The 27,302-nt window shown below is 47.2% G+C and overlaps 1 protein-coding gene across 4 annotated transcripts in view; it reads left to right on the top strand.

The window, feature by feature from the left end:
* Dpp6 (dipeptidyl peptidase like 6) overlaps positions 1 to 27,302 on the top strand; it is an 812,759-nt gene that overhangs the window by 404,510 nt on the left and 380,947 nt on the right. The window contains exon 1 of one of the 4 annotated variants that reach the window (XM_075955603.1): positions 7,467 to 8,040. The exons of the other annotated variants lie outside the window; for them this stretch is intronic. Within the exon in view, the coding sequence (XP_075811718.1) occupies positions 7,984 to 8,040 (57 nt within the window). The 5' untranslated portion in view covers positions 7,467 to 7,983. Of the gene's footprint in view, positions 1 to 7,466; positions 8,041 to 27,302 lie in introns of those variants that run through there. 4 annotated transcript variants of the gene reach the window in all.

Raw genomic sequence — 27,302 nt, 5'->3', positions numbered from 1 at the left:
CCTCTGCTTCTCCTCCGGGCCCTCAGTGGCCCTGGGAGTATTCACCGGCACACATCTGCTTACAACTCCCTTGGTGCTGTCTAAACTAGTTGTATTTACTTCCTTATTTATCCCCCACTGTCTTAGTTCAGGTTTTATTGCTGTGAAGAGACACCATGACCACAGCAGCTCTTATAAGGGAAAACATTTAACTGGGTGGCTTACAGTTCAGAGGCTCAGGCCATTATTAACATGGGGGGACATGGTAGCATGCAGGCAGACATGGTGCTGGAGAAGGAGCTGGGATTTCTACATCTTGACTCATAGGCAACCAGAAGTGGTCTGAGATACTAGGTGTGGATTGAGCATATAGGAGACTTCAAAGTTTTCCTCCACAGTGACACACTTCCTCCAACAAGGCCACACCCACTCCAGCAAAGCCATACCTCCTAATAGTGCTACTCCCTTTGGGACCATTTTCTTTCAAACCACCACATCCACCAAAAGAAGAGTCCTTCAAAGCCAGGCTATACTTTTTGTATCTGTGTCCCTCAATGTCCAATGGTAGCTAGCATGTCATGAGTATACATTAGAAACTTGGAAACTAAATGAGAAAGAAATAATGCAGGTAACTAACCTGAAATCTGACCATAACCTCTCTCTTTTGGTGACTCTAAACCTGTATTTTCACTGGATACATTTAGTTGAAGTCACAAATGTCCCCAAATTCCCTCTGATTCTACACAGAAAGGCCATTGAGATGAACAAGCATTGGAAACCCTTACATGTTGATTTGTACTGTGACCTCTGGCCTGTTCAACACTCCCAGCTGACATTAAATTGGGAATCAACTTGCATTTGAAAAGGAAACTCTGTGGATTGCATGTTCCCCTGAACACAGGTCAGAGCTGGTTTAATTTGGTCTTTTGCACGTCATACAACAAAGCTCACTTCCGCTGCTTTCTGACTCAAAGAGACTCCTGTAAGTCTCAAGTCCCAAGAAAATGGGACTGCGGTAGCCACAGACCTTGGGACAGCCCCGTGTCTCTCGGCAGCAAATCCTACTCTCTTCTTCACTCTTCCGTCCACTCCATGCACAACCTTTCTCCCTCGGCCCCTGGTGTGAGATCATCACTGTTAAGATCTGATTCTGTCCATCTTGGTCTGTCCTGCTTCTCCCCACAGCTTCACCTGTGCCCCCCGCCCCCCAAGCGTCACCTGTGCTTGTGAAAGTAGTCTACTCGGCTTTTTCTACCTGGCCCTGTGCAGAGGAATTCAAAACTATGCCAAGAATCCAAGAAGCCTAGCAGTGATGCTGCATGGAACACAAAAAGCATGATGGGAAAACACGGAAGAGAGGGAGTATAAACCTCTGGGGCTGAGGACAGATAGGACATCTAAACAGGGCAGGAACGAGTGGATAAGAGCTCAGCAGAGGGAAGCCTTTTTGTGTGGCACTAGTGGGAACCCTTGCTGGAGTGACCTGCTTCTTGGGGTCGTCGTGTTGAATGCTTTCACTTAGACCATACCTTCCTAGAGGACAGACTAAGCGTCTTAGATCCCTGTTGCTTTCGAGGGCTTCCAACTTCAAGCAGCTCATTTAAGCATCGTTTCGGCCTCCATTCGCACCAGCCTCCAAAGCCAAATCAGATGTGTCTTGGCAAAGTGGGGCCGTCAGAATTGTGTTGACTGGTCTCCTTCTCTGGGAATTATCTGCTTGTGTCTGCTTTCTAAATCATTTTATGCTAAAAATAAAACATCTCCAATAAAACTTTAGGGAAATCCTCCTACGCTGGGGACAACGAATCATCCTGACAGCGGAGTTCATCATCCAGGGGTCACAGAGAACAGAGGGTGTGCGAAGCCAAGACACGAGTGAGGCCCCACAGGATGGGTCCTGGGGGCTTCTTAAGGACATCCTCTCTGACATGTCATTGAGCCCAGGGCAGCAGTAGAGCTAACTGAACCAGTCCTGACATGTGTCCCCCAAACAGTGTGAGGGCTTGTTCCACAGCTGCCACCAAACTGGAGTTGACTGAACAGCCCCAGAAATTTTAGTCAGAGCCATTAAAAATCGTAAGCAAAGGCAATCTGTCGCACTGCCGTCACCAAGGTCTCCCAGCAGCATGAGGCACCCGAAGAGGAGCTCATGACACCCTGCCTAGGACAACCGTCGTGTGCCGCCCTGCCTGGGGCCAGCAGGCCCTGGCTATGCAAATGTGCTAAGAAGCATGAGCTCATTTAGGGACAGCCAGGGAAGGCAGAGGAAAATGCACAGACTGGACACGGGATCGAAACCTGAGGATTCTGAGATGAGGCTCGTGAGAATCAACACCATTATTATCAGGGAGCTCCATCCAAAGTCTGGGTGCAGGCATAAGTGTTGCACAGATTTTAAAGTTCTTTTGTGTAATGGAGCATTTTTGGGCTTTGGTGGTCAACGTTGGACTCATGGGTAGAGTTTCTAGCTGAGAGTAATTTGGGAAACACATAACCTGTGTGAGTGTGGAAAGGTAGGGAATAGAGACAGGATGAGATACACACACACACACACACACACACACACACACACACACACACACACACCTTCTTTCTCTATCTGCAAAGCCCTGGCAGACTACCTGTTCCCTTTGTACTCCATCTTATCTGTAAACAGGATTAAAATAACTCTTTCTCAAGGTTGCTATGAAGTTCAAATAGGACAGGGCAAGTGCTAGTGAAGTGCAGGCCACTGGGAGGTTCTTAGTGTGTTTGTTTGTTTTTCTTTTGTTTTGTATGACTTTCTCCTCACTTATAAAAAGCTGAGCTTTAGAGGAATGGGGCCCAGAGCCCCATAATCATCAAAGGCCTAAGCCAAGACCACCTTCCCCTGCCTTCTTTCCACTTTCTGTTTCTTTCTTCCTTGTCCCAAGAGAGGTGCTGCTCCTGACTGAGAAGGAGCCAAGAATGTTTCTTATTCACAGCACGCGTCTACAAGACTGTGGGTGCCAAGGACAGCCCTCAGGCTGACGTTCTCCTCGTTGTTCTTAAAATAGAGAAACAATTTGAGAACGAGGCAAACCCAAATCACCTGAGTACAGCCCCCTGCCCTTGTTCCACTTCTGGCTCAAGAGGCATACCAGCCAGGCTCTTAAGGAGAGAAGATTGCGTCCTTCAATCTAAGTCAATGGTGGTCAAAGCTTGCCTGTGAAGGGGAAGAGGCTGCCCTGGCTTCTTGAAATTCTGCACGGGTCTTCTCTGAGTGTCTACCCTGGAAAACAGGCAGAACCATGGAATGCCTGCTAGGACTGGTCTTCTCAGGAGGAAACTCAAAAACAGGGGAGGTGACGGGAGCGCCTCAGGCTGTGCTAACCTACAGTTAGATTGAGGGTGAAGCCTTGGTCTGGCCTTCAGTTCTGTGTCCTCAGCAGTGAGAGCATCGTTGCCAGGCTTCTCAAGCCAGGAGATGGATAGTAGATACAGGAGAAGGGTGTCCCACCAGCTTGGGGACAGAGCTTTGAGCTTCCGAGTCACTCTTATACAAGGAGACCTCCTCTTCCCTAGGCTAGGCTTACCAGGGGTTTCCTGCCTGGGTGGTCTGTATCCACTTGCTGCTTCTTCCCGTGTCCTTCACCTGTGATTCTCGCCTGCTTATATCTCCAAGCCTAGATACTGTCTCTGTCTGGACCATCCAGACATCCTCACACCCAGGCATCAGAAGACGGAGTGGTTTCCAGGACAGAGCGTTGGCACTGAAGGAACTAGATTCTCGAGGTCAAACCCAAAGCGTAATTTCAGATGCACAGGGAGCAGCTTTGCTGCAAGAGGCCACCTCTTCCAGAGAGGTGTCAGCAGTGACAGTTGTCACATGGGGATCAGGAGGCTTAGCCAGAACCCCAACCTTCTTGCTAGTTTTTAATGTCTGTAGGGTGTGTGTGTTTCTACTGGTTTCCTTGAACCCAATATCAATCAGTTCGTTGTACCTGCTGCACAGAGTCATTTATATTTTCAGGAAACTGTTCACTAAGGAGAGTAAGCTACATGTTTAAAATCTTCATAACTCACCACTAAGACACCTGCATCTCTGCCTCCTCTGCCCCCTGCTAATGGAGTTTTTGTTGTTTGCTTAAGATACGTGCCGAATGCACACTTGCTAGTTGAGGGAAGCTCTGTGGCTGCTTGGCTCCTTGGTGTAGGTGTGTGGGGATGAAAAAGGTGAGATGTTGCTGGGATTAGCAGAGGGATCCAGGGCTGCAAGTCCACGAGCAAACCTCGGCTGTGTTCGTGGCTGTGTCTGTGGCAATGCCCACTCACACACTTCTGGAGGAGAGGATGACTAGGATCCCACAAGTCCATTAGGCAAAGCTGGCTTCGGGGATCTGAGGAGCACTGGTAAAACAGAGATGGGAAATAAGAGGTCTCTGGCCAGGCACACCCAAGGCATGGCACACTGGTCTCTGGCCAGGCACACCCAAGGCATGGCACACCTTTCTGACAGAGCCTGCCCTGCACACCATGCTGAGCCCACAGATAGGGCGATAGGGTGCTGTGCGGGCTTTGTTATGTATGTTTACTGGCGGCTTTGAAAACCATCCCCTGCAGAATAGAAAGGTGCCTCCTCACAGACACAGGCCCCCACAGGGAAGGGCTGGGATCAGCTTGAGATCTCCAAGGTGCTCCTGGAGGGCCTTGTGTTCCTTCATCTTGGTCCTCCCCTTACACCAGAGCCACATCTAAGTAAGGTGCCCTGGACTGTCTGCTACCTAGCAAGCTGGAGCAGTCTCAGCCAAAAGGAGCTAACTTTTGTTTGGAGAACTTGGAGCTGATCTACCCAGGCCCTTGGGCAAGGTTTCTAAAAAAGCCCAGCGAGTATGGGGTGGGGAAAATGTAAAAGAAAGGGATGTGAACCTTGGCTCTGCTGACACCAAACACAGGAGAAGTTTTCATCTTTTGTCTGCACAGCTGTGCTGCCTTGTGGGGCACACATGCTCTCATTGCTGGCTGTTAACATCTCCGAAGGAAGACTTGAAGAAGGTACCTGTAATTACCCATGGGATGACTTAGTTTTGACCTGGTCCAAGGTTCTCTGCAATGAACTTAAGTACATTATCTCTCCTAAAAAAAGGAGTTGTGATTAATTGTCAAATATCAGCAAAAAAACACCCCTTTTTCATCTTACTGTAGCTAGAACACTCGTGGGATCTACCCCACTAATAGGTTTTTAACTGTGTAGCACGGCAGTCAACTCCAGGCTCAGTGCTTTACCACAGATCTCAGAATGTATTCAGCTTGCTAGCCTGAGTCATTATGTCTGTTCATTAGCAAGCCCCTGTGCCCTCTCCTCCAGCAGTCAACCACCATTGGTGTCTCTGAGAATATTTTAGAGACCTCCCAGGGATGCAAGATTTACCCCACGTTTGCATCGCTTCACCTGCAGCTTCTCATATGGCAGGACTATCTGCCCCTTCTCCCTCAAAAACAGCCAAGGTCAAGTGTACAAAGAAGCTAGTGGAACCCAGTGCCAGAGAATTGCATGGAGAAGTTGTGCGTAGAACAAGCAGGCTGACCCCTCACTTCTACTCAGTCCAGCCCGTTTCCACATAATGGCTCCTGAGGACAAAGCTGATGGAGGAGGGCGTGAGAGGCAAAGGCTGGCCAGCAACAGGAAATCCCTTTGAAATGTTTTCTGTCATCTTACAAATGTCAGCAAATTGTATATGATGACCATATTCAATTTAGACGTATCATTCTATTTTGAGCTCATTACTGAGACGCGAAAAGGGAAGAGCCTGAAGGAGTTTCCTATATGCATCTCTGGGGACCACTTCCCATTGGACTGAGGTCCCTGGGGACAGCGGCGAGCTCTCAGCTCTGCTGCTGCTCTTGTCTGTGGATAGCGGCTCACAGCCTCAGAGGGGAGCAATGAATCCTTCCTTAGATGGAACAGATGGTGACTCAGGACTTAACCTGTACTAGGCAGCTTCGGTTAGAGGGAAAACTCTAGGTGACAGCTGTGTTGAGACTGCAGTTTGAGGCAGGGGCTGCTGATTTTGTTGACTGACTAAGGTCCTCAGGGGTTGAGTGTTTTCAGGGTACAGGCCAAGAGAGACCATTTGTTCCACTCCATGGTCTTCTTTTCTGAGGCTCTGTTTGCCTTGCTACTTAGGCCTAAGGAGAAGTGTGTGTAGGAACCTCATGCCACAACGGCTTCCAGGACCAGAGAGGCAACGAGGTTGTGGCAGGCACCTTCCATAGTGACAGGAGCCTGCAATTATACACAGCCCCTTCCTAGAGTCTGCCTTAGCAGTGTGGTTTTGCATCTGCCTTTCAGCAAAATTGAGAATCACTTAGAATCTAAGCATGCTGGTCCACAGGGTTGTGATGGTAAATTACACAGGGTTCGTATGTTGTCTTAGCCATAGGCAGTGCTGGAGGAGCACCCGACTCAACGTAGGCAAATCAGAACAGACTCCTGAGTGGCAAGTTTGCCATGGTCTTTTTTCTTGTCCTTTTGACCAAAAGGTGTAAGCTATTGGCTTTCATGTGAAAAAGTTACTGGAATCAGTGCCAACTCAATACCCAGAGCAGCGGAGTCTGGGCTGTGGGAGAGCAGGTGGGCATCTGCCAGGATTTGAATTTGCCTGATCATGACCCATTGTTGTTCTTGTAAAATGACTGGACTCAGGACTCCCTGAGGGGCTGGATTCCAGGACATTGTCTCTGAAACTCCTGCTAAGTGGAGACCTAACAACAAAAATCAGATCAATGCTACCCAGGTCCCAGAACATAATTCCTAAAGTAATTAGTGGCCATTAGTGACATCATCAGGTACCCAGGCTCTTTCCAGCAAGTGGCTGGCTACCTGTAAGCCAGGGACTGTGAGAGCGGAAAGAGAACCAGAGACCGAGAGCAAAGGAGATGCTCACAGAGACAAGGCTGAGGTGAAGGCTTGGCATTGCCCACCTGAAGCTTCTCTGCTGCTTCCGGAGCCATTCCCACCCGAAAATCCTTGGTTAACCTGACTCCCAGAGAGATTCCAGTGCAGTGCAGTCTGCAGGAACAAGCAGGAAGCAAGAGTTCAGGTTGGCAGGAGGCCCTGGCGGGTTTAAGATGGAGGCCCATGGGGCACTGTATGCTGCCTGGTCTTCTTTTGGTGGTCAGATGCAGCAGGGAGCCTGTAGCCTCTAAAGACGCCACATACAGGCTGAGTTCTTCTCGGGTCGTAGTTGATTTTTGTTGGATTGAGATCCATCCACTTTAAAGGTGAAACCGAAGTTTTCTGACTTGTAAAGAAAGACCACGGGTACACCAGCCAGCAGCATCCCAGTCACTGCAGAGGCTGCAGGGCCAACAGAAGGTAGGCCTGCCGCTCCAACCACCCCCAATCACCTGCGTTTTGTAGCTAAGGATAAGGAAAAGGACGGTGCATCTCTCTTGAGCCCCCTACCCAGGTGAGAGCCACGGGGCCAGTACTGCTGCAGGCAACTGGCTCAGCCACGGGGGCGCGCGGTGGCCTGGATTCATGATGGGTGCTTGATGGATGCAATGACAAGGCTGCCAGTGCTAGGGCGCGCATGTAGCGTCCACCGGCCGCGGCCCCTCCGCGGCCCCCGCCCCAGCCCTAGCCAGGCTGAGCACAGCCGGAGCATGCGCCTTTGCGCGGCCGCGGCCAGGAGGCGGTGGGGAAGCAGCGCGCATCGCTCGGGCCCCTGCCTGCTCCCAGCCGCCAGTTGCCGGTTGCTAAGCAGTTATTGTTTCTGTGGCGATTGCAGAGGCTGTGGCTAATTGGAGAAGCCCCACTGAGCAGCAGCGTCTTCCTCTTTGGAGCCTATCTCTGCTCTTTGCATTTAAAGAGCAAAGTAGGCTGCTCTCCCAAGCTCCCTCCCCCACCGACCCCGCAAAACCTGGTGATTTCGGAAGTATGGACTAGAATTGCTCTCCTCACCCTATCATTGCGACTCTGGTGCCTTCAAAGTCACAGTCAGACTACTCCTGACTCTGGGGTGGTGAGTGCCAGCACAGACCATGACCACCGCCAAGGAGCCCAGTGCCTCAGGAAAATCTGTACAGCAACAGGATCAGGTAAGGCTGCTGGGACCCGTGTGTGTGTGTGTGTGTGTGTGTGTGTGTGTGTGTGTGTGTGTGTGTGTGAGAGAGAGAGAGAGAGAGAGAGAGAGAGAGAGAGAGAGAGAGAGAGAATGGTCTATTGGCTGTCTGTAGCTCTAACCCCAGGTTGATGTGTGGGTAACACACCCTGCCCCACCCCCTCTATTTTAAAGGCTGCCGGTGGCTTTATCAATAACTGAAAAGCAAGGTGGACTTGCCCAAGAAGCTTTGGACAAAGGCCTCCCTCTTTGGGGCTGCCTCATTTAACCTGTGTTAGTTGTGAATATTCCCAACTACTTTGTAATTGGGGGAGAAAGGACATAGCAAGCATCCCTGGGTCAGGGACTTTGCTGTGGCTCTAAGACAGGTCAAAAGCAGGTATACCTGGTGAAGGATCTTCCTTCCCATGTCTTCTGTCCCTGCCCTCTTCCTCAGAGTGTCAGTGGAGGCAGGGACTGGCTGTGTTCCTGAGGGCAGAGACAGCACACTGCCCAGAATAACGAGGATGTGCCAGGAGTCAGGTGAGCCTGGCTGACTTGCAGGGCAGTGGGAACATTTAGGCTTTCTTGGAGTCCTCCAGGAAGAGGAGCTGTTCCTGCCCCAAGAGGGTTCCCTTCTGGCATGCATGGGGAATGGATGCATGACTGCTGGGGATACTGCAGCTCCCCTCCCAGAGGGTCTGAAGGGCTGCCTGTCCCTTGTTGTTCCCTTCACATCAGGAGGTCTCTAAAGCCGACCCTGGGAGACTCTACCAGGTCGGTACAGCAGTTGGTGCTGGCTTGGTTAATAGACAACATCCACAGTTTCCCTTATGGGTCTAGGTTGTCCTTAGGTCACTTTTCCCAGCAACAAAGCAAAGGAGGGAAGCCCCTCTAGAACTCAGGAAAGCCAACAGTGTCTTTGGGGACAATATGTGAAAACACTGTCCTATCCACTATTTGGGGACAGTTGGAATTTGTATTTAGTGAGAGCTCTCTCTTTGGAGGTCATCTCCCCTAACTCATTTTTCAATTTTTTTTTAAAGGAGAATATCTTATCTCATCATGCAGGGATCTCACATACAATTTGGCTACTCCCAGGGAGAAGATTTTTTAAAACTAGAAGTCTGAAAAGTCTTAGTCAGTGTACGAATTTGAGCAAGGGGTCGGTATGAGCATTTGAGCAAGGATTAATGTTCAGCCAAGCTGGATAGGTTCAGAACCGGCAAAGCAAGCCCTCCTCCTCATGAGCACCCTGTCCAATGTCTGCTTCTTAAAGAAATATTTCTACCCCAAATTAGCATCTCATAACTCAGTCTCCTTCCTTGGTAGGTATGGCATTATTGCTCTCTGGGCTTCTCTGGGCATAGGTCATAAGGTTGAGAATGCTTACTGCTGCTCTTGCTTCTAACCAGGTGTCAGGTGCCCACGGTTCCGCCAACTTACGCAAAAGAACTTTCCTGGATTCTTTGCAATTTTCGCTGATTTTACTTGGTCCTGGCATGCACAGGAATGTCAGTGGTTGAATAGGGTGGGGGTTATGCACCATAGGCCTTTAGAGCATGAGAAAGCCCCCATTCTTGACCCAGGTTCTTTCATGAGAAATGGACACTGTCGTCAACTGAGGTATTCCGCTTTCCTTGTATTGCAATCAGTGGGTCCTTTCCTCTTTTTTCTGGTGGCCTGTTCCTTACTCTAAGAATGTCACAGAGCTGACCCCATGAAGTTCATGAAGAGTGGTCTAGGACTGGGTGGAGGAAAGTGAAGTGGGTGGAGGCCAAAGTCTCACATTTTAAAATTATATATGTACACATAAACATGTTTACATATACACAGCTACAGCTCTCTCTCTCTCTCTCTCTCTCTCTCTCTCTCTCTCTCTCTCTCTCTCTCTCTCTCACACACACACACACACACACACACACACACACACACTCACATACCAAAATCTCACATGCAACATGCTTATGCATGCTATTTTAAAATCTGTAGACAATAATCTTAACTTGCCCAACACAAACAGTAAAATAGGATACAATGTGTCTTATTCCTTCATTATATACAATTTTCTTTAAGCTCCATGCAGCTGGGTGTGGTGGCTCACACCTGTGGTCACAGCACTTGGGAGGCTGAGGCAGAAGGATCACTGTAAGTTAAAAACTGCCTGGGCTACAAATTAGACACTTTCTCAAAACAAACAAACAAACCTAAAAACAGTTCATGGTGAAGACTACAGAACTCGGTTGTTCATTTTCTTTCTTTTTCTTCTTGCTGGTGGAACAGGCAGATGGGGAATCATGGGAGTTGTGGGAGAAATTTGTTGCAATTGTCCTTAGAGAGAAGATGTCCTGATTGTGGTTTAGCTGCTGGTTTTTTGTTGGCTAATTTGTCTGTGCTTACCTGGCCTTGTAGGAGTCATCAGAATCTTGGGGACTGGTGACGATATGAGGCCTTAGGGCCAGCTAATAGCTTGCTTAAATGTGTGGATGGTCATAGTGAAGAATCCATTTCTTCTCAATAAGCCAAGGGCTGGTACCCTTTTCCACCTGCCCTGAAATTTGGGAACTATTCACGTGGTGGGGGAAGGGAGAAACAACTTCCCTATGCTGAGAATCACCACAAATTGATTTAAAAATGAGAAAAAGTATACAGTCAAATATTTTACATTTTCCCCCAATTATTGGTACCAATTTTCTGAAAAACACTGTGAAATAGATAAGTATGCATAATGAGTTGCTTGGAGCTTTAGTTTTTAAAGGATACGGTGAAGAGTCCCTGGAATAAAAGAGAAAGGGGACTTCCAGAGCCCAACTGCTCTTTCTCCTTGGAGATACTGGATGATTCTATGTGGGTTTTTTTTTTTTTTGCGTTTGTACTTTTTGCAGAGGGTGGGTGTTATGTCCATGTTATGGTATATGGATTTGGGGCTTTACATGCCATGATGTGTGGGGTGGTAGGCACATACCATGGTATGAAGGTCAGAGGACCACCTTGTTTGTTCACTGCTGCGTATGTGTGCTGGGATAGATGGCCCATGAGCATCCAGACCTTCTCTCACCTCCGTCCCTTGTCTCCTCACAGTGTGTGCTTGATCACAGGTGCTTGCGTGACTGTGTCTAGCTTTATCTTGAGTTTGGGATCCAAATTCATGTTGTCAAGCTTGCATTGCAAGTACTTCAGCGTCTGAGCCTTCTTCCTGGCTTCTAATTTCTTAAAGTACAGTATAATCTGCCCCAGAATGTCTGGAAATAGCATATTTGTTAATGTGAGTGAGAAATATTTACTCAAGTACCTCAGAGGCCACTTAGATAGGACTGAGCTGTTTTGGGGACTTCTGAATCCACCCTGGCCTCCACTCACTCCTCCCACACAGAGAGACCAAGAGAGGGAAGCAGAAAGGACGAGGGTAGTCGGGTTCAAATTTAGTGAGTTCTCATGGGAAGACTAAATCCTGCCTCAGAGAACCAAATTAAAATGATATTTCCACTTAAATTTTTAAAAGAACAGATTTATTTTAACATATGCTATCCTCATTTTAAATGATTTAAAATTGGAAAGCTGTAATCAGTAATGCTATTCAATAAGAGAAGACAGAAGGATTCATTTTGGATTTTTCCAATGAGCCATAAAACATTTGCTCAGCTATTGAGCAGGAATAATATTTTAGTGATGTAGATGATGCATGGATGTGTGTGCGCCTGTGTGTATATACACAGATGTATAGTCACAAACACAGATATGCTCAGCATGCACACAAACCTGTAGCCCTCGTGTGTCACAAAGTCACAGTGGCAGAGATCTCACAGGTGCTTGGGTCCGTGGCTGGATGTTGAGTCTCATGTAGGAGACTGAGAGGCCTGCTGTTAATGGTCATGTGATGTGTCCATTACTTGCTATTTCTTCTGTTTACTGACCACTGTCAATCCCAGACAGCCTACTAAGTGTGGGCCTCAGAGCCTAGCCTTGACTGGTAAGTTGAGTCATTTACTGAAGCATTTTAAATAATACTTCAATTGAGTCATGTTTTGAATTTGATGTTAGAATCCTAGAGTTAACATAGTGGCTGGGGCAACTGTTAGAAGGCATGTGGTTCAGGCTATAGACAGGAGGGTTGAATGAGCACCTACAAGATACCTCTCTGACTGGTGTGCTTGGAAACAATCTTGTCACTTCTTAGGGCACCAAGAGTCTATGCTAGGAGTACCTGGATTTGATTATCATAAGAGTTTAGCTTTTTGTGTAATCGTGTTAAAGGGAAAGTTAATGTGAGGTGCCTGTATTCCATGTGTTATTAGGGTGCTAAGAGGGTTTGAAGGAAACCAAGAAAAACATATTTGGTATTAAGAAGGTCAGAACAACATACTGTGAGGTCATGATAGGAGAGGGAGGCATTCAGAATCCAGAAAGTGCCTTTGGTGTCAATGACTCTCATGAGCACACTACAGAAAGTAAATTCCACCCTGAGTAGATTCCAAATCATCTGTGGCCCCGTGGCTAATATACTGGGGGGATCTGGGTAACCCTCGTAGAGCCTGGAGCTGGGAGGCTTTCAGAAGAGAAGGTGATGTCACTGAAAGCAGGGTTACCCTAGAGAGCACAGCACTTGGAGCTCTGCTACAAGGAACACTGGGTGATCTCATTGTGCTATGGGGAGGAAGGAGGCTGGCTGCCACGTGCTGTCCTCATAGGAAGATGTTAGACTCCATCACCAGAAAAGGGCTGCATGGTGAAGAAACAGGCAGCCAGCTCATAGACCTGGTGAACAAGGCTCCGGGAAGTTCTAAATCTCTGGGTCCATATCACACAGTGTTAAACAAGTACACCCAGACGGGTCACATGAGGCACCAGATGAAAGCCCAGATGATAGGAGAATGGTAGGAGATCTTTCGTCTCCAGACTGACTGCTGCAATAGACCAGGTCAAAGAATGGAAATAAGCTATCCAACCTTTTCTATCTCTGTGATCAAATTAGTCTGACAAAAGCAACTTGAGAGAGAAAGAGATTATGTGGGGTCAGAGTTCCAGGGTCCAGGCCAGCCTGGTGGGAAGTCAAGGCATGGGGATCCTGAAGCCGCTGGTCACATTGCATCCACCTTCAAGATGAAGGAGAAAAATGTTGGTACTCAGCTCACTCTCATCTTTATACAGCCCAGGAGCCCTGTCTAGGGAATGGTACCACCCACAGTGGTAGGTCTTCCCACTTCAGCTAACCTATTCAAGATTATCCATTCCCCAGTCATGTGTCTCCTAGGAGATTCCACAGCTCATCAAGTTGACAGCAGTGTACATGCCTGCTGGAAGATGCTCTGGTGTAGTAAGTGTGTTTTACTGTATCATCCTGTCATTCTGCAAACTCAATACCAGCTAGCATTCCAACACTGTTGTTGGCGGGGCAAGTTGGCTAAGTCCTGCAAATGATTGACAGAACACCTGGGGACCTGGAGCATTGGCGAGAGCTTTCCTGTGTCCTTTGGAAGGTCTAGCCCCAGTGACACATGGAAGCACTCCGATATTGATGACTTCTTGTCGTGAACACCCTCCCTTTTCTGCAAGCAGGAAGTGTGACATTGTCCTTGGGAAAGTGAGCTATACCTATGTGTGGCACTCCCAGATCTGATCCCAGTAGACAGAGGAGGCTCCTGTCTTCCTCCCTCATTGTAAAGAGTGAAGAGTCTGCTAGTGTAGACTTCACACGTTGAGGAAGAAGGTGCTGCTTGTGGGAGAAGCAATTTCCTGCATGCCTCCAGAGGTCTCTGTGCAGCTCTCTACCCTCTGTGAGAAGCTGTGATGTTGAGTGGAGGCTGTGTGTCTGCCAGAGCCCTGGTTTTCTGAGACCAGGTGGCTTTCCTTTAGTTCTGGTTTCCTGAGATTGTGAGTGAGGTGACAGATGACCATGGGGGCAGATGAGCCCTGGTCTGCTGCAGTTCTGCCTGTGGCAGACACCCTGGAGTCCTTGCTGACTCTGATTGCCTAAGTGCCTTGAGATGGAGACATGTGAAGAGTCTGAAAAGGCCTCCACAGACAACCTAGAAAGGGGTGCAAGGGCAAGAAGCTGGCTCTCCCCCTTCCTTTTGTACTCGGAACTCACGGCCACTGTGTCCCCACAGTAGCTAGAATGTGATTTGCCCAGACGTGACTTTTGCTGCTTAGACTTTCATATGTACCTATTCCCACGAGCTCTGCTGTGTGGTAACAGAAAATAGGAAAAAATTAAGAAGAATGTATGAGTAGTACAGTACATTTCTCTCTGAAAGAATTTTAGTGGGAGCATTGGGGATAAAGCAGTGGATTAACTAAAGGTTCAGATTTTAGGAAGAAAAGTATTTGGTCATGACCTTTAGTGAGAGACTCAGTCCAGGTGTGAGCAAAGACAACCGTGGCTCTTTAAATGACAGGCAGTCTGTGCATTCCAGAGCACCTGTGACCCCAAGCCCATGTGGAGCTGGCACAGCTCAAGCAAGTGCCTCACAGCAGCCCCCAGGGCCGCTTGTGGGAACCGAGCTTGCATCAAGCCAGTCACCCCATTCGCCCCCCCCCCCCCAAGAGCACTGTCTCTTGGCAGAGGCAGAAGCAAGAATGCCACAGGGCCCACTCTGGAGCCCACCAGTGGCAATGGAAATCACATCGACTGTGCGGTAACATCTGCTCATTCCCGGTGACAACTTAGATCTTATTCCCTTACTAGTCTCTGATCAATTTTTAAAGAGATTTAAATTCCTCTGCCAGGACTAAAGCAAAGCTGCCATCCTCCATCTGAGACCTCTCAAGGTGGAGGAGTACCATCCCAAGCTGGGCTACTTCTCCAGAAGAGAGGCTTCTGGAATAGAGGTGTGTGTGTGTGTGTGTGTGTGTGTGTGTGTGTGTGTGTGTGTGTGTTGGAAATTACAATGCAGGTAGAAACCGATTACTGATTGAAACACGGAAACTATGGCTGGGCAAGGCTCTTGTCAATCAACAGTTGGAAAGTTCAAACACTCTGGGATCCTTCTTGGTTGTCTTAGCCACCTGTTCACCAGAGAGCTTGGATGAACCTCTCTATGCTGTTTTGACCCATGCCCCTACTTACTCTCTTTCATAAATCTGAAGTACTCAGACTTTAAATGGCGGTCTTAAAATGATAAAGAAAAGTCCTTTTACCTATTCGGAAGAAGTGCCATTTGAGGCTATTGTAGTCTTTGTCCTCAGACTTCTTGGAGCGGACCCTGACTGTGGGTCCCCAGGCCGGTCCCTGCACAGGAGAGAGATGTTGTTGCTCAGTGTTCCAGCCATTTGTTAGTCAGGTGTTGACAAGAGGCAGAGCTATATTTGGATAAATGGTACCCTGGGCAGAGAGGAGCCCAAGGCAGGGAATGCAGAGCTGAGCAGGAGCCACTCCAGGACCTCAAAGGCTGGGGAGCGGCAAGGGTAGGAACACAGAAGTGGTGACCTGGGAGGCGTCCCTGCCAGCATAGCATATTAGAGTGTACAATGCAAGCAGCAGCAGGTGAGCATGATTCTAGAAGCAGGGAAGGAAACAGGGCCTACGTGGAAGCTGAGAGAGCGGGAATCTGGACAGTGCCTGAGCGGTACACTGGACTTGAAGGTTGTAGGAGTGTGTGTCTCCATGGATGAAAAATGGACTCTAGAACTAGAAGTTTCTGACTTTCTTTTATCTTCTTTTCCCCCAACTTTTTGGAAAACTGAGTATCCTGAATTGTCTTAAATTTGTGTCAGTCCCCCTGCCTAAGATTTCCAAGCCACTGTGACTGGACAAGTGGCTGGTTTTCAAACAGCTAAAAGGAGTAATGAGTTAAAAACCAAATATCAGTTTTCCCAGAGAAAGCAAGGTGTCAATACAATATGCTCTGTGTGTGTGTGTGTGTGTGTGTGTTTAAATACCCTAGCAGAGATGCCTAGCAAAACTCATGATAGGATTACTGCCTCTGATTTTCCAAACAAAACCAACGCTGTGCTCTCCAGCTCTGAGCCATAGTGGATGATAAAAGAATGAGACGGAAAGACAATTTCACCATTAAAAATCATGAAGCTTTGATGTTTCCGAAGTCCCCTTCCTTCTGGCATCCATTTCAGTGCCTGTGGCAAAGGCTGGGGGAGGGGTCGCTTGGCTTGCCTTGCCCTTGGCCTCTTTCGTGGGCAGTGGGAGAACAGCTAACTGTGGTCTGGACATCCCCAAGTGCTGCCCCCAGCTCTCCTTCCTGCTTCTGAGGGAACTAGGTAAACCCAGTCTGACTCACATTTGGAAAGTGATCATTCTTGGTACATTGCTGCCATGGGAAAAGGCACAGATTTGGTTCAGAGTTGGCCAGATGCTGCAGGTCTTCTTACTTAATGAGCACGTAGTCTGCACACTGATTCAGCCATAGTATGGGTAAATCTTCTCATTGCCAGCATCTGATAGGAGCTCACGCCCATCCTGAGGTGAATTATTCTATAAAATTGTGAACTATTTGATATCGAATCATTCTCAGACACAGAGACATTTGGACTTTTGATTCAATAGCAAAATCCATCCCCCCAATTAAGTCAACCAAAACTGGTACAGGAAGGGACAGCCCTTCACTAGTGTCCCCAGGATGACTCTGCACAGTCCAGAGCAGATGGAGCACAGATCTAACTCCACCGTCTGATTTAGACAGGAAGAGGCAATGCTCAGAAGGGCAGACTGCATCGGGAAATCATATAGTTGGTGAACTGCAGAATCAGAGCACACACACACACACCATTAATTTTGTTTCAAATCCAACAGTCCTGAGTGAGATATAGCAAAAATTCTATGTTTGAAGATTAACACAAAAATTGATGTTACCTGGAACCTGCAAAACAGACAAAGGCATCCAGAAGTATGGGTGGATGAAGAAACCCCTGTCGCTGTCTGGCACATAGCTCGCTACAGCACTTGCTTAGCATGTGTGAGGCCCTGGGCTATTCTCTGCCAGCACGCACATACAAAGCACCTATGTGGTATGAGCTGAGGGAAGGTGAAGGTGTGTGCTCTCCTTTAGGTAGCTGGGGCACTGCTGTGGCTTTTGGTCTCCTTGACTCCTGGACAGACATGATTTTTTCTCCTTACTGCACTAGCCCTGGGTACAATGGGGCTGGTAACAGCTTTTCACAGACAAGTAATTATATAACAAGTTGCATTTGAAACAAAAAAATGTGCGGGAGGGGATATAACTATGGAGTTTTCCCCCAGTTTCTAAAAGTAAACAACCACTAATAGATCGTGCATGCTTTGGTAATTGGTAATTGGTAATCTGGTAACTGGTAATTTGGCAGCAGGTAATTTCCTGTCTTGTTTTACCGGTGAACAACTTCATGAGTAGTGGTTATATCCCAAATGAGAGAAGGTGGGTATGCAGGGGCAGGGAGGGCGTTCCAGGCCACCACCTTCACAGATCGGTGGGCATGCAAGGATTAAGACTCCTGGATGCTCCGGTTGATCACGTGTCTAAACTGACTCACACCTGTGTGGGTCATGAATGCCTGGACTGCTGAATCCTTTCGAGGATCCGATGTGAGCAGTCAACCTGTGCCATGAATATAACCCCAGTACTGTGGGCCCCTCCTTTCTGCACAGAGATTCCAAGTTGCATACCCCTGCTGTCTTCATGTTGTCTAGCACCATACACTACAGCCTTGAGGTGCATCAGAATAAGCACATTAGTGGTCACACTGTGCATGGGTATACCCAAACAGTCAGAACCTCTAGCTACTACGCTAGGTCCAGTGACCATAAGATAGTCAGGGAGTCATCAAGCAGTCATCATCTGTGAGTGTTGCGCTGGGTCTCTTGACCACACTGTGCACAGGTAGTAACTAAGCAGCCACAACTTCTGGGTGCTGCATTAGGTCCAGTGACAACATAGCGCTCAGAAAGGACGGCAATGTGGTGTAGCAGAATAGTCAGGAGGAAATGAGTAGGACACCTCTGAAGTAGGGGATAATAGATGTATGCGCCATATTGGACGATGCGTAGTCGAAGGAATGCATAGCTAAGAGGAGCTATCTAGAGTCATGCTGAAATCCTTAATTCCTGATTGAGACATGGGTGAATCCTCAGAAGATTCAGGCTGTTTAAAGAGTCTTCGTTGTCTGGGGTGATCTAAAAGGCAAAACTAAGATGCTGTGTACTTATGACCCCCATCCCAGTTTTACCTAGGAGACAGGACAGGCTGTTCTGGTTGGGACTGATGTACACGTTCAGATTGCTCCAGAAGAAGCACTGACATCAGCACGGTGTGCTTATCTGTGTCCTACCCCATCAGAAAAAGTTTGACTTGGGGCTCAGTGTACTGAAGATTCTAAGATTTCATCATGGTGCCTCTGCACTTTCTCTGGCACGCAGCTATAACCTTCTGAAGGACCCAGAGCTCTCATATTCCTCACCATATCTCCATCCCAAAGCCGGCCTGGCTGACTTGTGTGCCAAGAGATTCTGTTAGTAAATAGGACTCACCTTCCTCTCCATGCTCTCTAGTAAAAGACCCAGAGTAGAGATCTAGCCTTGGGTTTGGTTCACACACTCAGACAATGAAGTACAAATAAATCAGCATTCAGAGCTTAGAGAAACCCTGGTTCTTTCTCCAGATGGCCACCTCCTCTAGGTCGGTTTCCCTGATGCTGGACACATCTGGGCCACCCCACTTGTCCCAGAATTCTGCTTACACCTATTATAAACAAACCATCTCTCTACTTCAGAGCGTCACACCTGAGACACCAGCCAGGCATCCTTCTGTCTTGCTGTGTGTGACTCCTGCCACAGGGAACTGATGTCCTCTCATTCAGCAACTGTGAGGAAGCAAAGAAACGGGCTGAAGCTAAGAGGAGCTGAGCAGTGGGCACTGTCTGTCACCATAGACCCTTGTCATTCTGAAGTGGACATCCCAAATCTTCTTTGTATAACAAAGTGATTCTCTGGGCAACATCCACATGGACACTTCATTTATTCAGAGAAAAGCGAACATGAATTTGGGGGCTGATATTCTAATTCTTATGGATAAGAAGTGTCAATGAGCAGGAAAGAGCATAGGTCAAGGGTCAAGAAACAAAGGATTCTGGGACATTTGCCCCATGGCCCTCTGCTTAGTCTGGGTAGAAGAAGATTGTTGGTCTTAAAGAAATGTTTTCTTTAAATTTCTTTATTTTTAGTGGGTGTGGGTAGGGTGCACATGCCATAATGCATGTATATTGTAGAAGTTGGTGCTTTCCTTCTATTGCGTGAGTCATGGAGTTGAACACAGGCTGTCAGGCTTGGTGGCAGACACCTTTATCCACTGAAACATTCCACCAGCCATTGTTTAACTATTTTTTTTTCTATTTTTAAAGATGTATTTATTTTTTTACATATCTGAGTGTTTTGCTTAGAATTGGACAAATAACAAGTCGGAGCTGTCAGTCTGCAGCATTTGACTGTTACGCTCACCCAAGTGTGTAGCTGGAAACCTGCGCCAAGGTCCTGGCACCTTAATGTGGTGTTGCCTGTCAGAAGTGTACGTGCATTGTTGAAGCTGGCGCTGCCTGGGTCTGGGTGATGAGGCGGTCATCCCGCAGTGGTGAAAGCAGCTCAGAATGTCTTGAGTGCAAAACAGCATCAGCACTGCATACTTAGGAAAGCCCCAGAGCAGGGCAAGGATTGAGGTTGCCAGGTTTCAATTCTGAAGAATTAGAGATGCTGTAGTGAGTAAACATAAGATTAGCATGTTTTTATTTTATTTATTTATTCCTTTGTTTGTTTGTTTGTTTAGTGTGTGTCTATACACGTGCACAAACACAATACACATGGGTGTGGGTGGATGCTGGAGGTGTTAATCCCTAAGTACCATGCTCCTCCCCCTTTTAAAGGCAGACTCTCATTGGCTAGGAGCTCTCCAGCCAGCCTAATCTGACTGACCTGTGATCCTCAGGGATCCTCTTGTCTCAGCTTCCTCAGCCTTAGAATGATAAGCTTATGTCATGTGCTCAGCTATTTTTGTTTTTTAATTGGTTTGGGGGTTTGAACTCAGATCTTCATGCTTGCAAGACAACATTTTACCAACTGAGCCATCCCCCCGGTCCCAGAACTTTTTTATTTTTAGTTTATTTTTATTTAGCAATTATCTCTCTCCAGAAAATCTCTGGCTTGTGTAATTGTGTTGTCCTTGCTTGAATGGATAAGTAATACTTCAAGAAAGAAGTAGCGATTGAGTGGGGAAACAATGGAAAGAGGGAAGTTCTGTTTGCAGAGAGGTCGTCTGTGTACTCGGGAATCCCCCAGGGTAGGTAGGTTGCAGGAAATGACGGCAACAAATGAACGCGGTGGAGGGAAACAGCGTGAAACCTATGTGTGTTTTCTACTCAGAGCTTCATTTCAGGAAAGAAACACATCTTTTAGTTTTGTAGCCCTGTTTTGTTGGTTCAATGTTTTGCATTTTGGGAGAGTTGCAGAGACTTCAGATGAACAGATTAAAATTTTTCCACAGTGTTTGCATACCATTTGCTCTTTAAGGGAATCCTTCCTTCTTGCCTAATCGCTTCTTGGACAACTCTGAAAATATTTGCACAGATGCCCTGAGAAACTTGTGCAGACGTATCTTGTTTTATTTGTTGTTTCTGCTATTTGTGTGTTTTTATGGCAATGGGTGACTCATTCTTTGTCCCTTACTCACTGCTTACATGAATTAGAATGCCGGTGTTTTCCTTTCATTTCCCTGTTAAGAAACCCAATCAATTTGAAGATCATGAGCTCAATCTTGGAACTAGAACCTATGAAGTCACAAATCAATGTGCCCCTGTCAGCTATACTGTGCTGGAGCACCCAAGCAACCATGACCGAGAACAAACACCACATCATTCAGATACTTGGGAGACAAGATATATCCAGAAAAAGATTGCTTGTAATGTTGAGTCCCTTGGCTGTTATTACCCAGTAAGTTGGTGACATGGTAGCCCATTTCCTACTGTGGCAAAACGGGAGATGGCTCATGGCGCTGGGAATGGGGGTAGCCCCTGCAAGCTGAGGACAGAGCAGAATCTGCCCCTTGTTGTTCCACAAGTGTCATTTGATTTCTTCCTGGGCTCAGTAGGTGGAGCGGATTAGCCACCCAATATTATTCATCCATCCCTAGCCACACCCAGGGCACAGAAACACTTAAGGTTGACCCGCCGAACTGGTTGGAGAACAGTGCCGCACAGCTTGTGTGGCCTAGAGAGTGGCTGATACGTGTGATGTGGGCATTGTGAGGAGCTTCCAGCCTCTTCTTTTTCTGGGTTGTCAGGGCAGAGACTTAGACTGATTCTCAGGTGGTCCCAAGGCCAGCACCTACAGGAGGAAAATGCCATCACAGGGCCATAATTATACATGCTGAGGACACCTGCACACCTGCATGCAGCCCTGGGAGCCCCTGAATCTCTCCAGCAGTCCTGATTTTATAAAGGTGATTATCTAGTTCACATAAAAACATAGACTGTGTTGCTATAAAAATTAAAATGCACTTCTCTTCTCTCCTCCATCTGTCTTACTCTGAATCTGGTAACAGGCAAGATGAAATGCCCTAAGTCAGTCTCTCTCTCTCTCTCTCTCTCTCTCTCTCTCTCTCTCAATGCATGAGGTTAACATCTAGATAACATCCAGAGTAGAGTAGCCTACTGTTTAGGATTCCTATGAGGCTCAATAGCACATCAATATATGTGAACACAAAGGCCAGTGTGAACTGCAGACTCCAGTTTACACAATGTTAGTAGCTGCATTAAAGATTTAAAAGTCCCTGGAAGACTGGGAAATCACCCATGGTTAACACTGAGCCGTTGGTCACAGTGCCACAAGTAAACAAATAGATAAACGTAAAGTAAGAGAAACAAAGGACTAATTTTACAATATACTTTTGTGAGGAATTCCTGGACTGGATTGAAACAAACCTCCTGATTCCTGGAGTCCTTGGGGAGACCATAGCGGTTACTGGGTAACTGTTGCATGGAGGCTGTTTGCTTGTTTCCCGGCTGCCCAGATTCCTGAAATAACTACACAGAAGCTGTATTAGTTAAATCACTGCTTGGCCAATTAAGCGCATTGTTAGGTAGCCCTTACACCTAGAATTAATCCATCTCCATTATTTTATATTTTAACACAAGGCTCGTGGCCTACTGGCAAGGTTTCAACATGTCTGTCTCTGGCAGCAGCTCCACGGCTTCTCCCCTGACTCCGCCTTCCTTCTCCCAGCATTCAGTTTAGTTTCCCCTGCAAAGCTCTGTTTTACCCTATCAGGCCAAGCCAGTTTCCTTTTTTTTTTTTTGGTTTTTTTCGAGACAGGGTTTCTCTGTGGTTTTGGAACCTGTCCTGGAACTAGCTCTTGTAGACCAGGCTGGTCTCGAACTCACAGAGATCCGCCTGCCTCTGCCTCCCAAGTGCTCACCGCCCGGCAGCCAGTTTCTTTATTAACCAATGGTATTCACAATATACAGAGGGGAATCTATCTCTTAGAGGTAGTGTATACATGGGCCTTGTCTGTAAATGCATCTGCCTCCAAGTGCGATGCACTCAGTTCGATTTCCAGAACCCATGTGGTGGAAGGAAAAACTCCTGCAAATTGTCTCTTGACCATCACACACATCCACAGCATGCACATCTGCACAAAATAGAGAAGTAAAGTGAAAACAATTTAGAAGAAAGGAATGCCATCCACAAGAGGAGTCCCTAGGCAGTAAACATGGTAGCCCTGTCTTTAAGCCGCTTGAAACCTAAAACACACTCACATTAGCCAGATAGGTCCACCTGAGATGTTTGTACTTAGGAGAATATCACGTCTATGGTGTTCACCCATGTGCGCTCTCTCTCTCTCTCTCTCTCTCTCTCTCTCACACACACACACACACACACACACACATTCTCTCTCTCTCTCTCTCTCACACACACACACACACACACACATTCTCTCTCTCTCTCTCTCACACACACACACACACACACATACACACACACTCTCTCTCTCACACACACACACATTCTCTCTCTCTCTCTCTCTCTCTCTCTCTCTCTCTCTCACACACACACACACACACACACACACACACACACACACACAGTTATGATAGAACAAAGGTCTTCCCAATAAGGCTTCACAAGCTCTGTGTAACAAAAGCAGTCCAACCTTGAGAGTGGGGGTTTCTTATGAGCTGTACAGAATGAAGGTGGAGATGGGGTCCATGAACACCCTTCTGTTATATGTCTGCTGGCAGAAACCAGCCTGCTCGCGGAGAGGAATGGGCCCGCTATCCTTTCTCAAGGAAAGTAAGCACAGTCATGGAGAGCATTTTGACGCAGACATGCCGTCATCCCTGCATGTCTTCAGCCCTGTGCGGAGCAGTTTAAGCACATGGAGCTGTGTATGCTGGTGATAAAGCTGTAAGGAGGCAGCTGCCTGGCCAGATTGGATTTTCAAAGATGCCGTCAACGCGAGGCTTTTTAGACTTTGTGTAGAGTTCTTTAAATTAGCATAGTTGTACTAAAACCAAAACTCTTGACATCTCTGCTGAAACAGAGAAAAAGCAGCTCCCTTGCATTGGCCATGGAGGCAGGGGGCTGCACAAAGGGCACATGAGCCATTCCATGGGCCTTTGCCTCTGGACTTTGCTCTGAGCCTGTTCACAGGTGACTACGTCAGCCACACACAAAATGCATGTCTGTTTCCTTCATTGGCCACTTTCTAAGGTGCATTTGTTGCTATTATTCCACAGACTTACCGTTTCTCTTGCATGGATGTAAATGCTTCCCTTGATGGGAAGTTCCAGAAATTGTAAGGCGCTTGCCTCTGGGCAACCTGGATTTGCTGCTTTTTCAGTGTTCAAGGCCAGCTCCTTTTTCTTTGTCAACCTCAGGATCCTGGGAGAAGTGTCATGCTCATCATCTTTAGTTCTGTAGGATTTGGATAATAGTCCTATGCCTCTAGTTCCTCACATCTTTAAGTTTTCAATTCATTTTAAAATCTGAATTCATCCAAGTCTGAGATGGTAAAACCCGCTGATATTATAGCAAGGTCTGCTGGGTTTGGTCTGGGTGCAGACAGGTGAGATGTACTGGTGAGCTAATATAGGTGTCAGCCAGAAAAATGGACAGACACTCATAACACATGTACATATCCATATGCATGCTCAACGCTTGCATACACACATGTGTGCACGTGCATGCACACACACACACACACACACACACATACACACACTCATCTTTTCTCTTTATAGTTATGAGAGATGGGAACACAAGAAGAGTCTGGGTACTGGGGGGCCATTTCTCCAGGACAGAATCACCAATGAAGGATAGAGTGGACGATGTCCCAAGAAGACAAAACTTGCTGGTCTTCGGCACTCAGCTTGTTGTGAGAATCCTGACGGAACCCTCCCCGTTCTCCCAGTACACTGAGGTCTCGGGAGAGGCTGTCTGCACCTGGACACTTCATCCCTCTCAGTACACTGGGCTCAGCCTGACTTTGTTCCTGGGGCTGTGCTGAGTTTCATCTGGGGTCGGGCTCCTCTGAGCTGCTCTCTTGTAGGGATAGCGCTGTGCACCCCTCTGCTTCTTCACTGCTCACTGATCCATGTCAGAACCAGGCTTTCTGTCCGCCCTGCTCTCTCACTACAGGCGCCCCAGGATATGGCATGGCCCAGGGTTCTGCTGCCCCTGGACCCTTCTTACTCTACTTCTGCAGGACCATGCTTTGCTCATAGCTGCAGGCTGCCTTCCCCCATGCCAGTTTCATGGGTGTTTCCTAGTCTAACGGTGTTTGCTTTACTTGTGAACATTGTGAACTTTCATGTGACTTGGTAGTCACAGACCTTGTTGGCACAATGTGGAGCTCCATGGGTTACTCAGCCCTGATGGCAGAGAGGCCATCTGGTCCTCAGATACCTCTCTTTCCATGGGCAGAGAGGAAAGTCGAAGGCCAGATTGTCATCAGAGTCTGGCAGATATTGAGCAGCAAAGTTGGGGCTGGGCTGAACTTTCTTTATACCTCCCACACCCAGACTCCCCATCGTATCACGGTCATTCTGTTGAGGAGAGATTCGGGCTCCAGGAATAGGTAAGAGTTTTAGACTTTTCAAAATGCTAAGGGGACTTCTCTCTCTCTTCCTCCCTTCCTCCCTCCCTTCCTCCCTCCCTCCCTCCCCCCCTCCCTCCCTCCTTCCCTCTCACCCTCCTCTTTCCTATACGTGTGTGTGAAGGTTCTTGTGTACATTTGTGAGCTTGCACATAGAGGACAGAGATCAACCTTGGATGTCATTTCTCAGGTGCCATCCACCGTCTTTCTTTGAGACAGAATCTCTCATTGGTCCAAGACTTGCCAATTAGACTAAGCTGACTGGCCAAAGAGCCCTAGGGAACTAACTGCCAGCCTCCATCTCCTCAGTACTACTTGGCACCATGCCTGGCTTTTTTTTATATGAGGGTTCTAGAAATCAAACTTGGGTCCTTGTGCTTATATTCCAAATCCTTTACTGACTGAACCATCACCCGGGTCCCTCTGAGCACTTGTAACAAGAACTCTGTTCCCAGAATCTTCTCATTGGTTTCAGTCATCTTGAGCTTCTGATGACCACACTGCCTCCAGAATCTGGAATTACTTGATACTTTTCTTCGGTAGACTAATGATGGAGACTCTTCTTCCTCATCTTCATGCCTCTGAGCTCTGCACGTCCCCCTACCTAGAGTCTCATTTCCCGAGTGCAAATCCTGGGACTAAAGAAACAGAGCCACATTCCTTGATTAGATGTTTACATGAGCTGTTCACAGAGTGAATTATTTAGCCCTGTTTGTTTACTCTCACTGGAAACTGAAGATTTGGTGTCGTTCTCCTGACCACTGAAGTCTACACCAAGGCTGTGTTCAGTAAACATTATCAATAATAAGAGGGAAAGCAACTGTATTTTTGCCACACACTCTTAGAGGTGTAGGCCAAGGGCATGTGTTTAGAGGCCTCAGATAACAAGTATAAATCATGCCTCTGTTACTTGACTGTCTTACCTGTTTGGCGGTTTTATCTTTACCAACTGCCAAATAACAGGCATGTATCATTTTAATTGAACCTTAATCCTGACACTTTTATTGAAAATAATGGATTTCCAGTTATTTTTCATAGATAAAGACTCTGCGAAACCAGGCCTTCCCTACCAAAGCTTGTCTGGAGCAAGCATGACCTTGCTTCCTTGCCTCAAGGAAAAAAAACAAATCACACTTGAGACTGGGCAAAATTTGATCAAACTAACCCTCCAAAGACTTGTAATAAGATGATTTAAGGGGCAAACCAAACTGAATTGTGCACATATGTGTGATGACCCTGTGCCTAAGGCCTGTGACACTGAGTCCTGGGCTCGCCTTATGGCGATGACACCATCTATAAAGCCCTATCAGTCAATCTTTCATGTCTGTATGTGTTCCCATACGATCCTCCTGCCTCAGCTGCCCAAGCAGCAGGTAGTGCTGGTGCACTGAAGTGTGAGGCTTTATCCTTCATGTTGTTTTGTTATTTTAGAGGATAAAGTCGATGCTCAAAATCTATACCTTTGAATAGCGAAATGTCAGATGCTTTGTGGTGAGGTGAAGCCTGTCACCTCAGAGCATGCCATGAAAGACTCAAGAACCCAGCCTGTTTCCAGTGAACTGACTGCTTTCTCTGGCTGTCAGGACAGATGGTATCCGGATCCCAAAAGACTCATATGTGTACTGTTTATCAAGAATATGGACTCTGGAGCTGGAAATGTAGCTTTTTTTATGCAATACTTGCATAGCATTCACAGAGCCCTGGGTTCAGACATTAATGCTGAATAAAGAAGGCATGGTGGCATGTTCCTGTGATCCCAGCACTGGGGAGATGGAGGCAGGAGGGTAGGAGGTTCAAAGTCATCATTTCTAGCTACGTGACAAGTTCTTAGCCAGCCGTAGCTCTTTGAAACCTTGCTTTTTGTTTTGTTTTGTCCTTGTCTGTTAAAGAATGTGAACTGTGGCTACCTTGGTTTATTCTGTGATGGTTCAACAGAATTCCTGGGAACAGGAGATTTCTGAAGGAGAAAATGTATTTCTACTCTTTCTAGAAGTGGTGACATCCAAAGTTGAGAGCCTTCATCTTGTGGTGTCTGCCCTTGGTTGAAAGGCAGAAGAGTATCTCCCCATCAGGACTTTCATAAGATAAACAGTTCTCTTAATAATGGTATTTATCCTCTCATAAGGGGCTTACCTCCTCACATGACATCATGGGGGGGTCAGGTCTCTAACACTTGACTTCTGGGGAACACAGT

Source organism: Microtus pennsylvanicus, chromosome 21 (genome assembly GCF_037038515.1).
Source record: "Microtus pennsylvanicus isolate mMicPen1 chromosome 21, mMicPen1.hap1, whole genome shotgun sequence".
Lineage (NCBI taxonomy): Eukaryota > Metazoa > Chordata > Mammalia > Rodentia > Cricetidae > Microtus > Microtus pennsylvanicus.
This window is presented reverse-complemented; position numbering and strand designations above follow the sequence as displayed.